General features: G+C 54.0%; 1 protein-coding gene across 3 annotated transcripts in view; it reads left to right on the top strand.

Annotated features, from left to right (window-relative positions):
- The window catches only part of CNBD2 (cyclic nucleotide binding domain containing 2), a 96,482-nt gene that overhangs the window by 8,135 nt on the left and 74,466 nt on the right, over positions 1-13,881 (top strand). For all 3 annotated transcript variants that reach the window (XR_007919328.2, XM_002710782.5, XM_051845079.2), the window contains exons 5-8: positions 3,038-3,194; positions 3,626-3,777; positions 6,030-6,168; positions 12,362-12,476. Coding sequence is in view for 2 of the 3 variants with exons in the window: in XM_002710782.5 (XP_002710828.2) it covers positions 3,038-3,194; positions 3,626-3,777; positions 6,030-6,168; positions 12,362-12,476 (563 nt within the window). In the remaining variant the exon portion in view is untranslated. The remainder of the gene's footprint in view (positions 1-3,037; positions 3,195-3,625; positions 3,778-6,029; positions 6,169-12,361; positions 12,477-13,881) is intronic.

Raw genomic sequence — 13,881 nt, 5'->3', positions numbered from 1 at the left:
GGGATGCTGGCACTGCAGGTGGTGGCTTTACCTGCTATGCCACAGTGCCAGCCCCCAAATCTGAATTTTGAAAGTATAATTCTGCTGGATTTTACTTTACACACTTAAAGCATTATTTTGTGAAGTCTTCACCAGACTGTCCAAGGGTCCATGACACAAAAAGTGTCACGTAAACACCATGTAACCAGAGCACCTAAGCCACACAGGTGGACGTACTGCCATTGCCAGGACATCGCAGTGGCTTCTGGGAGGCAGTCTCACAGAATACTCGGCGAAAGACCCACCTTGAGAATCCAGAATGGAAGGTGGCTGTAGCTTTGCACCCTGGTATCTTTCTTCATGGAGGTTACGTCTGTGAATAGAGTAGCCAGCCACAGGCCAAGGCCTTTGTGACTGGTGTGCACTGGCACAGTCCATTGTGACCAGTGCAGGTGCTCCCGGGAGGGAGGAGACAACTATGCAAGCCGGCTTGGTCAGGAGTATCACCGAGGAGGTTCCTGGAACAGGTGGATTCGGCTGGTGTGGGAGTGTAGACAAGGACGTCCAGGCAGAGGGAGCTGCTGGCTTGACCCTGGCCCAGGGCAGAAGAGCAGTGTGCCCTGTGTGTCGGGTGAGAGTCATAGCAAGCAGAGCCGTGGCGTGGAGGAAGAACATCCAGGGAGCTCCGAGCTCTGGAATTAATGCCACATCTGCCCTACGGGGACCTCGGTCAGGCCACTAAACATTTGTGAGCCTCAGTATCCTCATCAGTGGAGTAAGGATGAGAGTATGGATTTTACAGGTTTTATTAAGGATGATGTGAGATTTGGAGGAAGATCTGTGTGGTGGTGATTGTGAAAGTCCTATCATTTCTGGGGTTGGGAATTAGTGGCTTAGGCAGGATTCTTCCCACTACAGGATCAGAAAACCCAGGCCAAGGGGACACACTGGTGGCCCCATGTATCTGAAAAGTCCTAGGAATGTTCTCCAGCTTCAGATTCAACAGTGTCACCAGGACCAAGTGTCTGCCCCTCTGTTTCTGTCTCTGGTCTCCTCTTTGGTATAAACATGACTCTTCCTCATAGTGGCAAAGTGGCTGCCATGTCTCAGCTCCTAACTTCCATCTTTCCAGTTGTAGTCCAATGGGAAACAGAGAAAATACCTCTTCCCAGTCACTCAAGTCAGAGCACTGGGATTGTTTCTTTCAGACCCAGACTGACATTCCTGGGATCAGAGGGTTGGTGACTCTCTGATTGTCCTAGAGTCGGGGAGGGGTGGTTCTCCAGAAACAAAGTCCAGGCGCAGTAGTGGGAAAGGAGAGACTAAAGGGCTGACTTGGGGCTCCCCATTGCCTTCTGGGTAAATCCACACCCACTCAGCCGTGGAGGGCCTTTATGTCCGGACCAGTGCAGTATCTGCCTGTCACCCCTCCACCTCCTCCTCTGCCTCACCTCCCTGTGGAATGCAGTGTGCTGGGCTTCCCCTGAGAGTGGCAGGTTTCCAGTCACCCAGTGTCTCTCTGCTCCTCCATGCCCATGGCCGCTGGATGACTCACCTCAGACCCCATCCTCCACTGAGACCCCTCCCCTCACCTGCCCAGCCCTCCTCTGGCCCTGAACCACCTTTGCTCACTTCTCTCAAGGCATCTGCAGAAAGTTTATTTTTATGTATTTGAAATGCAGAGAGAGAGATCATCCATTCACTGTCTTACTCCCCAAATGCCCACCAGAGCTGGGACTGGACCAGGCCACAGCCAGGGCCCTAGAACTCCGTCTGGCTCTCCTGTGTGGGCGGCAGGGACCAAAGTATTTGAGCCGTCACCTGCTGCCTCCCTGGGTGCACGTTAGCAGGAATCTGAGACTGCGGAGCAGGCACTCTGATATGGGATGCAGGAGTACTAGGGAAGTCTTAACTACTGCACCAAGCATCCACTCCTCTTCAAGGATTTTCAAAAGATTTATTTATTTGTTTGGAAGGCAGACTGACAGAGAGAGTGGGAGAGAGCGAGCAAGCGAGAGCAAGAGAGAGAGAGAGAGCTTTGATATACTGGTTCATCCCGCAGTGGCTGCAACAGCCAGGGCTGGGCCAGGCCAAAGCCAGAAGCCCGGAACTTCTCCTAGTCTCCCACATGGATGGCAGGGACCCAAGGACTTGGCTCACCTCCTGCCGCCTTCTGAGGCCATTAGCAGGAAGCTGGGTCAGAAGTGGAGGGCCCAGGACACGGACCCTCTGATAAAGGATGCTGGAGGCCCAAGCAGCGGCTCAGCCCACTGCAGCACAGCGCTGGCCCATCCTCTTACAGCATTTTCCAACCATTTACCTTGCTTTGCTTTTGAAAACAAAATTCTTGTCCTTGATTTCTGTACCTAACAGTCAGAGTTGGTATTTTTTTTTTTTAACTTTCTGAATGAAGGGAGGGAATGAATGAATTTGGGAAGAGGTGAGGTTTGCATTTGAAGTACAGAAACTTGCCTCTGAGTTTCACAACTAAATCCTCATTTGCTCTGGGCCTGGCGCCTCTACCCGAAGGTCCCCAGGTGGATAGTGAGTTACTGGTGATCACAAGAGCGAGAATCCCTCTCTAGGCTTGCTCATTTGCATTCTATAGGCAAGAGAAGCAGGCTCAGAGAGGGAATGTGAGTTGCTTCGTGTCACACAGCTGAGGGCAGAACCAGGATTTAGATCCTGCTCTGACTCTGCAGTCAATACTAATCATTCAGTTTCTCTGCCAACCCCTCCATTGCTTTCAACATTTGCTCATTCACTGATGCGGCTACTGGTCGCTGAGCGTGTGCTGTGCGCCCGAGCACAGGTGGCCGGGAAGCAGAGCGACAGCGGCCCAGCCTGAGGGAGTGGCCAGTGGAAAGCGGTGTGTGGAGAAGCCCAGCTCGATGGGCGGGCAGGACAGGACTGCTCTGAAGTCCTCTAGTCTGCATCTGTGGTTCAGACGCCAGAACAAAGACCACAGCGGGCCCACAGTCCCTGGCATTCCTAGCGCAGAGCAGCCTGGGAGCGGCTCCGGGCTCAGCTCCCCGCATCCACTGTCCTCCTTCCCTAGCTTCAGCCGGCGGCGAGTGATCGTGAAGAAAGGGCGGCGGGGCAACAGCTTCTACTTCATCTACCTGGGCACCGTGGCTCTCACCGAGGACGACGATGGCAGCAGTGCCTTCCTGGACCCCCACCCCACGCTGCTGCACAAGGGCAGCTGTTTCGGGGTAAGTGCCGGGAAGGGCCTGGCTCCTGTGCTGGGGGCTGGGGGTGCCTAGGACCCCTGCGAGAGCCTCTCAGCCAGACCGCGTCCTGCCTTGTGCTCTGTGCCAGTCCCTGTGCTGCGTGGGGCCCCAGGACCCTTACCCGTCCCTGCCCCTTGATTCTGACTGTGACGTCCAAGGCCAGTGTCTTCAGCTGGCTGTTTGAGGGGCATGTGCCCTGCGTGACCCCTGAGACAGGCTGGGAACCCACAGAGGGGCCCTCCAGCCTGTCCAGGCCTCCTGCTCTGTCTCCACGAGCGGGAGTGGAAGAGCGAGGGGGTGACGGGGGACGGAGGTGGTCAGGGAGCCTGCAGGCTGGGGGCTAGAGAGCAGGGCTGGCGTGTGCAGGAAGCTGGAGGGGCTCACCCCTGCTCTCGTCCCTGTCCACCCACCAGGAAATGGGCTTTCTGAGCGCTTCCATCAGGAGGGCCACGGTGGTCTGCATGGAGGAGACGGAGCTCTTGGTTGCTGACCGGGAGGACATGGCCACTGACGAGCTGGACGAGGAAATTCAGAAGAATGCTCGATATCAGTTCGGATTTTTTAGGTGACACCGCCTCGCTCACCAGCTTTCAGCCCCTCCGTGACGCGAGGTGCTTGGCTTTGTCCTGGCCCCGTGCTGGAATGCTCTGGAATGCTCTGGGACGTCCAGTTCTCAGCTTAAATATCCCTGGACATTAGAATACCTGATGTCTACCCAACCCTTGCTGGCCACCCAGGGCGCTAGGCACCTCGTGCCACCTGTCACGTCTAATCTCCCCGAGGCTGGCTCCCTTTCTTGCCGCGATTGTGAGACCAAGGCGCAGGATGCAGAGGCACCCAAGTCTGAGCGGGTGTCCCTGGGCTTCACCCCCTCTAAGCAGTCCCACCTGTGCTCACCCCAGCAGTGAGAAGGTGCCTGAGCTGGGCCTGCAGCCCACATCCAAACTGTAGTGAAATTTAAAAGAAAAATGATTTAAGAGACATAGAGAGAGAGGTCCCATGCACTTGTTCATGTGTCAAATATCCACCACTGCTGGGGTTGGGCCAGGGCCAAAGCAGGGACCTGGGAACTCAGTCCAGGACTTCTGCGCGGGTGGCAGAAACACAAGTACTTGAAACATCATCACTGCCTCCCAGGCACATTAGCAGGATCTGAAGCAGAGGCAGGACTCCAAGCCAGGCTAGGGGATGCGAGTGTCCCATGCAGCAGTTTAAGCCACGACACCACAGCACCTGCCCCAGTGCGGGCACCTGAGCCAGTGTCCTCACCGCTAGGCTGACTGCTCGCTCCAAGCTGCGACTTGTGATGCACAATCACTTCTTCACAGTTTTGTGCCCCATCAGACATCAGCAGTGCAGCGGCAGGGCCCAGTTCCACCTTTCTCACTGTTGTGATCCTCCTGTGGTCACAGGACTGGCACGTGCTGGTGCTTAGCCAATACAGAGTGAAGAAATGAATGACAGGCTATAGGTCACCGCAGCCGGGTGTGGGTCACGAAGGAAGCACCTTAACAATGGGTATCCTCTTGAGCAAACCACAAAGCAGGACTCAGCTGTGGCAAAGGACCTGTGTTGTGAGTACTCACACAAAAGGCTGTGTACAACAAGATGCCACTTGTCTATTTGTTTATCTGCCTTTATGTAAAAAAGCCCAATGGAGGGTCTGCATTGGCTGTGAGCCACAGGCTGCAGGGAAGCAGGCTGGGCCGAGAGTCCATGCCTGTGGTCCTGTGGGCAGTGGAGAAAGAGACCTGGGTCCCCACCTCAACCTGGAGGCTTCCCCGCCCCCAACATGAGTTCCTTCACTTTTCGGAGCCTTTGCCTCCTGTTCTGTAACGTGGGGGTGATGCTACTGATCTCCTGGGGTCATTGAAAGGGTCGGGTGCTATGGGGGCTGGCGGCGTGGTGCAGAGGGTTAGGCTGCTGCCTGTGACACCAGCATCCTATGTTGGAGCACCTGTTTGTGTCCCGGATGTTCCACTTCCAATCCAGCTCCCTGCTAATACGCCTTGGGAAAGCAGTGGAAGATGGGAGACCCAGGTGGAGTTCCAGCTTCTTGGTTTGGGAGTGGCCCAGCCCCTTGCTGTTGTGGCCATTTGGCGGCATGAACCAGTGGATAGAAAATTGTGTGTGTGTGTGTGTGTATGTGTGTGAGTTTCTGCTTTTCAAATGAATAAATCTTAGAAAAGGGTGGGATAAGATGGCCAGGGAAGTACGTGACCCAGTGCGTGGGACACAGTAGGCTCTTCTGTGTGGCCCTCATTGTCTCCCTGTCTCTCCAGATCTTTGTCCCTTTGTATTTCGCACCAACCCTGTTCCCCTTTGGTGTCCTGCACTGGGTGCCCCTGTTGAGGCCCGAGTCACCTTGAGGTCAGCTGCGGTAACTCAGTCAACCCAAGGCAGTTGAGTTCTGAGCCCGTAGCCCATCAGAGCTAAGTAAACCTAAGCTGGTTGCTGGCAGGTCCGTGGGGCAGTCAGGGAGGGTGAGCCCGTGGTGGGTGGTGGGTGGTGAATGAGGTGGGGAAGGGGAGGCCACAGGAAGCCACAGGCAAAATAGGAGAGTGCCGACTTCTCCCAGTGCCCCGGCAGGCTGCAGTGAGCCGTCCAGACCACAGGTAGGGTCAGGTCTGCTGGCCTAGGGGCCAGGATGCCAGCGTCCGTGCACTGCCAGCGGGTGGGGTCAAGGAGCAGCCTCCTCCACGGGGTTGGGGGGAGCAGGTGGAGAAAAGCAGAGGCCATGCACCTCAGGAGTCCGAGCACAGCAAAGAGGGACACTCGGCTGTGGGGGCCTTGATCCTTACCCGCGCCTCCCCGCAGGGAAATGGATCTGTTTCAGTCGTGGTGCGATGAGAAGCTCTGGCAGCTTGTGACTCTGGGGAAGGTGGAGAAGTTCTCCTACAAGCAGCTCATCTCCAAAGACCTTGCCGAGTCGGCCTTGGTCCTGTTTATCTGCAAGGTGAGCGCCAGGGCGGGGCGGGGCTTCTGTGTCCTGGCTCTGAAAGCCAAGTGACACAGTTCGGCCTGGGGACGTTGAGATGGGCAGGGGTCCCCCATTATCCGCAGACCCCTGGCTGGGAAGCTCAGCCCTGTGTTCGCTCTGCTTGGTTACCTAACAGTCATGGTGAAGCGTTACCCAAAGGTAGGCATTGTAGCTAAGCAAACGGGATGGGGGTGGAATTCTGTGTCCTCGGGTCACCCTGGACTGCGGGGATGAGCGGCCACTTAAAGCAAGCACTTTCCAGCTTCTCCCTGGCTCATCGAAACTGCCCGGCATCGCTGTGCTTTGGGGCCTCGGTTAAGGTGACTGAACACAGGTACAGGTGGTTGGATTAGGAGGTGGCTCCTACATGAGTAGGGGGCAGCGGGTGTGCAGACCTGGATCCACTGGACAGGAGGATGGAGCCGCGTGGTGTGAAATTAAATCACACAACTCAGAAGTGTGCACAGTTTAAAATTTAGGGTTATTTCTGGCATTTTCCATGTGATATTTTCAGACTGCCATCGACTGCAGCTAACTGACACAGAGGAGACTGTGGCTAAGGACAGAGCAACGTGCAGTTATTTTACTGGAGAGCGAACCGTGAGGTCCCCCTCCTTGAGCACATAACCCTTTTTTATATAAATGTTCATTGAGACGGATGTGTGTGGGGCACTCTTGACTCTCACAGTGCCAGGCCACTGTTTTATTAGAATTTCTTAATTATGAGAGTGGTGTGACTACACTATAAAACCTTCTGGAAGGGGAGAAGACATCTCTCATTTGCACATCACCTTGGAAGAGAGCTCCAAACCAGCATTTCCTGGTGTGAGGACTTTTATCTCGCTCAGACAAGCTGCTTTCCAAAGGAGGGGTCCGCTCACTCCAGCTTCTGGCAGGCAGCACCTTGCCGGTGCTCAGCACCTCTGCCAGCCCTGTGGGTCATTCTCCCAGAAGCTTTCTGATTTATTAGGTGGCATTTTTTTTAAAGAAAGATTTATTTATTTATTTGAAAGGCAGAGTTACAGAGAGAGAGAGGGAACTTCCATCCGCTGGTTCACTCCCCATATGGCTATAATGGCGGGGGCTGGACTGGGCTGAAGCCAGGGGCCAGGAGCTTCCCCTGGGTCTCCCACATGGGTGCAGGGGCCCAAGCGCTTGGTCCATCCTACGCTGCTTTCCCAGGTGTATTAGCAGGGAGCTGGATCAGAAGCGGAACAACCAGGACTCAAACTGGTTTCCTATGACTTCATTCTGAGAAGAATAAGAGACTACAGGGGACAACAGGTGGCGCTGGGGGTCTCTAGGCCAGCAGAAGAGTTGGGTTTGTCCCTCACAGTGTTTTGTAACGGTACAGTGCCACAGTGTTTAAGACACCTGGGTTCGTGTCCTGGCTCTACTGTCAGTTCCAGCTTCCTGCCCATGTGCACCCTGGGAGGCAGCAGGTGAGGACTCGTCTCCCCGGCGCCCTGCCACCCACAGGGAGATGCACACTGAGCTTCTGGCTCCTGGTTTCTCCCTGGCTGTTGCAGGCACCTGGGGAATAAACCAGCAGATGGGAGATGTCTGTCTTTCTGCCTTCAACTAAATAAAAAATTAAGCTAGGATTTAAATGTTCTCTTTTTTTTTTTGAAGATTTATTTTATTTATTTGAAAGTCAGAGTTACACAGAGAGAGGAGAGGCAAAGAGAGAGAGAGGTCTTCCATCCGATGGTTCACTCCCCAGCTGGCTGCAACAGCTGGAGCTGCACCAATCTGAAGCCAGGAGCCAGGAGCTTCTTCCCGGTCTCCCACGCGGGTGCAGGGGACAAGGACTTGGGCCATCTTCTGCTGCTTTCCCAGGCCATAGCAGAGAGCTGGATGGAAAGTGGAGCAGCCAGGACTCAAAAACAGCGTCCATATGGGATGCTGGCGCTTCAGGCCAGGGCATTAACCCACTGTGTCACAGCGCTGGCCCCATGATTTAAATATTCTACATAAATATTCCCAAAATTCAGAAAATCAGGTACTATCAGGCCTATGCTGTGTGGCCCCTTCAGGCGGGAAATGGAAGGCGCCGGCCCCCCCACACCCCTGGTTTCAGACCCGGCTGTTCCGGCTCCTGTACTTTTCCAGTAGTGCACTAGAGGGCGACGTGAGCAGCGGGTGGCTGGGTGTCCTTGGGATTGGGGACAGTTGGGAAGCTAGATTTCCTGCTGGCATTGCAGGCGTACTTAATGCCCGTAACCAACTCGTTTTGTACAGTTTGTCACTGGGCGACACCTGGAGAAACTGTTCTCCCCACAGCGACTGGTGCCATTGAAGCCCCACGAGAGACTTTGTCAAGGGGAAGCCGTGAGCTGGCGCCGTGGCTCAATAGGCTAATCCTCCACCTTGCGGCACCGGCACACCGGGTTCTAGTCCCGGTCGGGGCACTGGATTCTGTCCTGGTTGCCCCTCTTCCAGGCCAGCTCTCTGCTATGGCCAGGGAGTGCAGTGGAGGATGGCCCAGGTGCTTGGGCCCTGCACCCCATGGGAGACCAGGAAAAGCACCTGGATCCTGGCTCCTGCCATCGGATCAGCGCGGTGCGCCGGCTGCAGCGGCGGCCATTGGAGGGTGAACCAACGGCAAAGGAAGACCTTTCTCTCTCTGTCTCTCTCTCTCACTGTCCACTCTGCCTATCAAAAATAAAAAAAAAAAAAAAAAAAAAAAAAGAGGAAGCCGTGCACGCGCGGGCTCTGCGCCCGCAGTTCCGGGGGATGCGGGTGTTGGTCCTGCCGGTACTAAGGGCTTCTCACGCGTTTCCGCTTCTCCTCCATCTTAGTAGCGGTCTTGAGTCTTTATGATGTCTCTGCTAGAGTTCCTACAGATATGAAATGAGAAGTACATCTTTTTTTAAAAGAATTATTTATTTATTTGGAAAGGCAGAGTTAGAGGCACAGAGAGAGAGGTCTTCCAATCTGCTGATTCACTCCCCAGTTGGCTGCAATGGCCAGAGCTGGGCCCATCAGCTGCCAGGAGTTTCTTCCAGGTCTCCCACATGGGTGCAGAGGCCCAAGCACTTGGGCCATCCTCTGCTGCTTTCCCAGGTGCATCAACAGGGAGCTGGATCAGAAGTGGAGTAGCTGGGACTTGAACCACTGGCCTTACAGGATGCCAGCATTGCAGGCCGCAGCTTAACCCATTACACCACAACGCTGACCCCTAAGTGTGTGTTCTCCGGGGTTCTTTCCTGCACTGTTGGAAAGAGTGCGAGTTAAGTGAATCTGAGGGCAGTTTGGCACTGTGTATCAAAACAGAAGAGGTGTGTCCTTGGCATTATTCCCGAGAAGATCATCAAACGCGAACATGATGTTAGGATGACTGGGTGACGTTGCAGTAACAGCCACTCCTCACTCAGTGCCCTGACTGACAAGAGTCCCTGCTCCGTCATACTTGCTGCCCGCGGCAGGTCGTGGCGGGAGAGGGCTGCTCCTCAGGGCCGCCCAGGAGCCTCAGTCAGTGGAGCCTCTGGTTTGAACCAGGCTTCCCTGACTAACAGGACAGGAAAAGGGGGTGCCAAGAGCCGCCCACTGGCTTTTTAAGATTCTGCATCCACTTGTATCATGGGCCACTTTGCTAAGGAGATTGTCCTCGTCCAGAGAAAGGCCATGCCCTCACCAAGCAGGGGGCACGAGCACAGTGTTGCCGCGTGCCTGGGGGGAGCATGGGCATCTGCGAGCTGCCTGTGTCCTCTGCTCGGGCTCCCAGAACCCCAGCTGCTTCATACGTAATAAGAAGTTTTTCTCAGGTGGTAGTCAGTCTAGAAGGAAGCAGTCCAGGGTCTGGACAGCTGTTCCGGGAAGTCAGGAACCCAGGCCCTGGGGCTGGCAGCCCCAGCTCCCTGCTCATGCACATGGGAAGGCAGCGGAAGATGGCCCAGCGGACAAAGGTCTCCCGCACTCGCGTGGGAGTCCTGGGCAGAGCTCTGAGCTCCTGGCTTCAGCCTGGACCAGCCCCTGTTATTGCAGCCATATGGGGGAGTGAACCAGCAGATGAAAGATCTCTCTCTCTCTCTCTCTCTCTCTCTCCCCCCCTCCCTCCCTCCCTCTCCCTCTCTCCCCTCTTCTCTCCCCCTTTCTGTTCCCCCCTCCCCATCTCTGTCTTTCAAATACATGTATAAAAAGAACAACAACCCAGGCCCCTTTGGGCTTTTCTTCTCATCGTCCACAGCTTATGGGTGTCATCCTAATGGTCACAGGGTGTCTGTCCACCTCCAGCCATCACATCTGAGTTTCGGGCACAGAGAAGGAAGAAGAACAGCAATACCTCTCCTGGGAGTTTTATCTGGCTGTCCTCCACTTAGATCCTGTTAGCCAGAGCTGAGTCACTGCTACCCCCACTGTAAGAGTTTGGGAAGGTAGTGAATTTCTTTCATTTTTTTTTTTTTAACTGGGGACTTTGCTACCCTGAACAAAATCAGAGTTAAATATAACACTGACAAATCAAGCACAACCAAATGGGGATCTCGAAGAAAAGCTGTGCTCCTGAGACCTTAACATGTATGCAGTGAGGATTTCAAAGCCCAGCTTTACAGCGTGATGGGTGCAGCCAGCACGTCTCACCCACAGCAAGCCGCAGCCTCCCGTGCCCCTCCCCAGACTGCCCCGTAGTCACCACCCATGGCTTCAGACCACCACGGACAGCGTTTACCTTTCCAAAGAATTTTTGTTTTAGAGGCAGGCAGGGAGCAACAACTGCCGTACCCTGGTTTGCTCCCCAAACACCCGCGAGAGGCGGAGCTGGGCCGACCTGAAGCCGGGAGCCAGGAACGCCCTTTAGGGCTCCGAAGCGGTGGCAGAACCCCAGTCCTTGGGCCATCACTGCTGCCTCGCAGGAAGCAGGGGCCAGGAGCAGAGCTGGGGCCCCGACTCAGGCAGCAGATGCAGGAGGGAGCATTCTCACCGGCACACCCAACGCCCGCCCTGCCTTGGCCTGTGTTCCACTGTCTATAAACGGATCATACAGTGGGGACTCTGTGTCCAACCGCTTTTGCTCAACTGAATATTTGTGATTTTTAATTTTATAATCAAAGTTTACACAAAATAATACAGTCACTAAAAATGATAATACAGAACAAAATTGTTAGACATGAGAAATACCCTTGATAGATTATTAAGTTTCTTAAAAGGTTTCAAGCGTGTTTTATATAAATGAACTCATTCACAAAACATTGTAGATGTGTATCTCACATGTTCATGAAGAAAAGTGTTGGCCGGCGCCGCGGCTCACTAGGCTAATTCTCCGCCTTGCGGCACCGGCACACCGGGTTCTAGTCCCGGTCAGGATGCCGGATTCTGTCCCGGTTGCCTCTCTTCCAGGCCAGCTCTCTGCTGTGGCCAGGGAGTGCAGTGGAGGATGGCCCAAGTGCTTGGGCCCTGCACCCCATGGGAGACCAGGAGAAGTACCTGGCTCCTGCCATCGGATTGGTGCGGTGCGCCGGCCGCAGCGTGCTGGCCGCGGCGGCCATTGGAGGGTGAACCAACGGCAAAGGAAGACTTTTCTCTCTGTCTCTCTCTCTCACTGTCCACTCTGCCTGTCAAAAAAATAAATAAAAAAAATTAAAAAAAAAAAAGAAAAGTGTGAAATGTTCACCAGTGTGTTGTTATTTCTGGGTGTTAGGAGTAATTGGTTTTAATGTTTTCTGTGCTTCTCTGTTTGGCTTGATTTAAAGTTTCAATTTTGGAATAATTTAAAAGTTATAGAAAATTTACACGAATAGTACAAGAACTCCTGTACAACCCAGATTCACCAGTTGTTAACATTCGCTACATTTGCTTTAATATCTGTGTATTTCCCTGCCTGAGTGATTTGAGAGCTAAGTAGCATTCATCGTACTTATTTGCCCCTTTATACTTAAATTGTTATTTCTAAGATGAGTAGTTAGCAAAATCAGAGGATTTTTTCTTTTTTTTTTAATGTATGTTTACCTTTTTATATACAATCAGGGGATTTTAGCGTTGCCATAATATGTAATCGGTAGTTCGTAATCACTTAGCAGTGCTTCCCAGTGTCCTGCGTGGTAATTTTTCCTGTGCCGGGGCCGCGTGCCTCTTAAGCTGTTAGGATTGTGCGGGAAGCAAGCTAAGCAGCTGAGAGGCAGTAGCAGAGGCCGCGGGCTTAGCTCCAGTCCGTGTCCCTTGTCGTGTGCAGGGCAGCTGTGAAGTCCTGCGGCTGATAGACCTCACCAACTCGCCATCCTACTGCAGGTGGATCTGGCAGCACCTGGAGCTGATAGAGGACAGGCCTCTGGAGACCCACCTGGCAGGTAGGCGGGCGCGGTCCTGCAGGGAGCACACAGCAGGGGGCGCCTGCGCCCTTCCTGTTTCTGCCCTCGGCTGTGGCCTGCTGGGTGTCAGAGCTGGAAGCAATTCCTGGGTGTCTGATTTGAGCCCTTCTTCCACAGCCCTGGACGCCTGGTCCGCAGAGCCCAGCCCCCCCTTCCACTCCTCCTCTTGAGCCTTTCCCTCTCGTTTTTCGGCTTTTCTCGTGTAGTCACCCACATCCCTCCTCCGCTCCCGTTTTGCCCAGTTCTCTTCTGCTTTTGAGATCTGAGACCAAACACCACTCCTCAGAGAAGTCTTCCTGGTCTGCACTGGTCGGTATCTCCCGCCTCCCAGGTGTCCATCCACATATCCTGCATTCCTCTCCTGAGATGGCCAGCCCCCGTGAAACAGAATTGAATCTGGAGTGGTTAAGAACTAAGTGTGTCCCTGGCAAACTGTGAGCTCTGCAGGGCTTCGCAGCCCTAGGGCCGAGTGCCACACCCGCCTTCTAATGACTTTCAAGCTAGCCTTTTTATGTATCAGTTTTTATAAGAATGTACTTGTTTTATTTATTTGGGAGAGGCGGGGAAAGAGAGAATGATGATAGAGATCTTCATCTACTGGTTCACTCCCTGAACGTCCACAGCAGCGGGAAGTGGGCCAGGCCAAAGCCAGGGAGGGGCCCCGAATCCATCCAGCTCTCCTACATAGGTGGCAGCCATCGCTGCTGCGCTCCGGGAAGCCGGGTCAGGAGGGGACTGGGCCCAGCACTCTGAAACGGGATGGGGGTGTCTCAGTGGCAGCTTACCCTGTTAGTCAACTGAGGCAACCGACTTGATAAGAGCTTCCTTGCTTTAGCTCACAGTTTTGAGATTCAAGACCAAGATCGGGCAGCCCTGTTGGTTTGGCAGCTGGTGAGGGTGGCGGCTGGCAGTGCAGAGCGTATGCAGAGGGAGGCGATGAGGCAAGCCAGAGAGAGGCCTTCTGAGGACTGTCCCAGTGACCCAAGGCCCTTTCACCAGGCACCTCCTGTTGCCCCCGCCTTACTGCCATTAGCTTCTGACTTTGTATGAGTTTGGGAGCCAAGTCACAGCCACGCCATGGCCCTGAGCCAGCATCACAAAGGAGTGAGAGTGGGATGATGAGTAGCAAGTGCGCCCCACTGATGCATGAGCAGCGTAAAAATGTACCAAGGCATCACACTGTACCCCGTAAGGACACACGGCCCCAGAATGTTGCAATTTAAGGCTAAGCTAATCACAGAATGCTTCCTACACGTCTTGGCTACTGTGTATGGTCATGGACACATCCCAGACTGTGAATGTGTGTGCACCCTCTCCAGAGCCATGCCTAAATCCTATATATTTGGAAATAAGTGTGAATGAATTCTGATCATATACCAATTTT

The sequence above is a fragment of the Oryctolagus cuniculus genome, chromosome 11 (assembly GCF_964237555.1).
Source record: "Oryctolagus cuniculus chromosome 11, mOryCun1.1, whole genome shotgun sequence".
Lineage (NCBI taxonomy): Eukaryota > Metazoa > Chordata > Mammalia > Lagomorpha > Leporidae > Oryctolagus > Oryctolagus cuniculus.
This window is presented reverse-complemented; position numbering and strand designations above follow the sequence as displayed.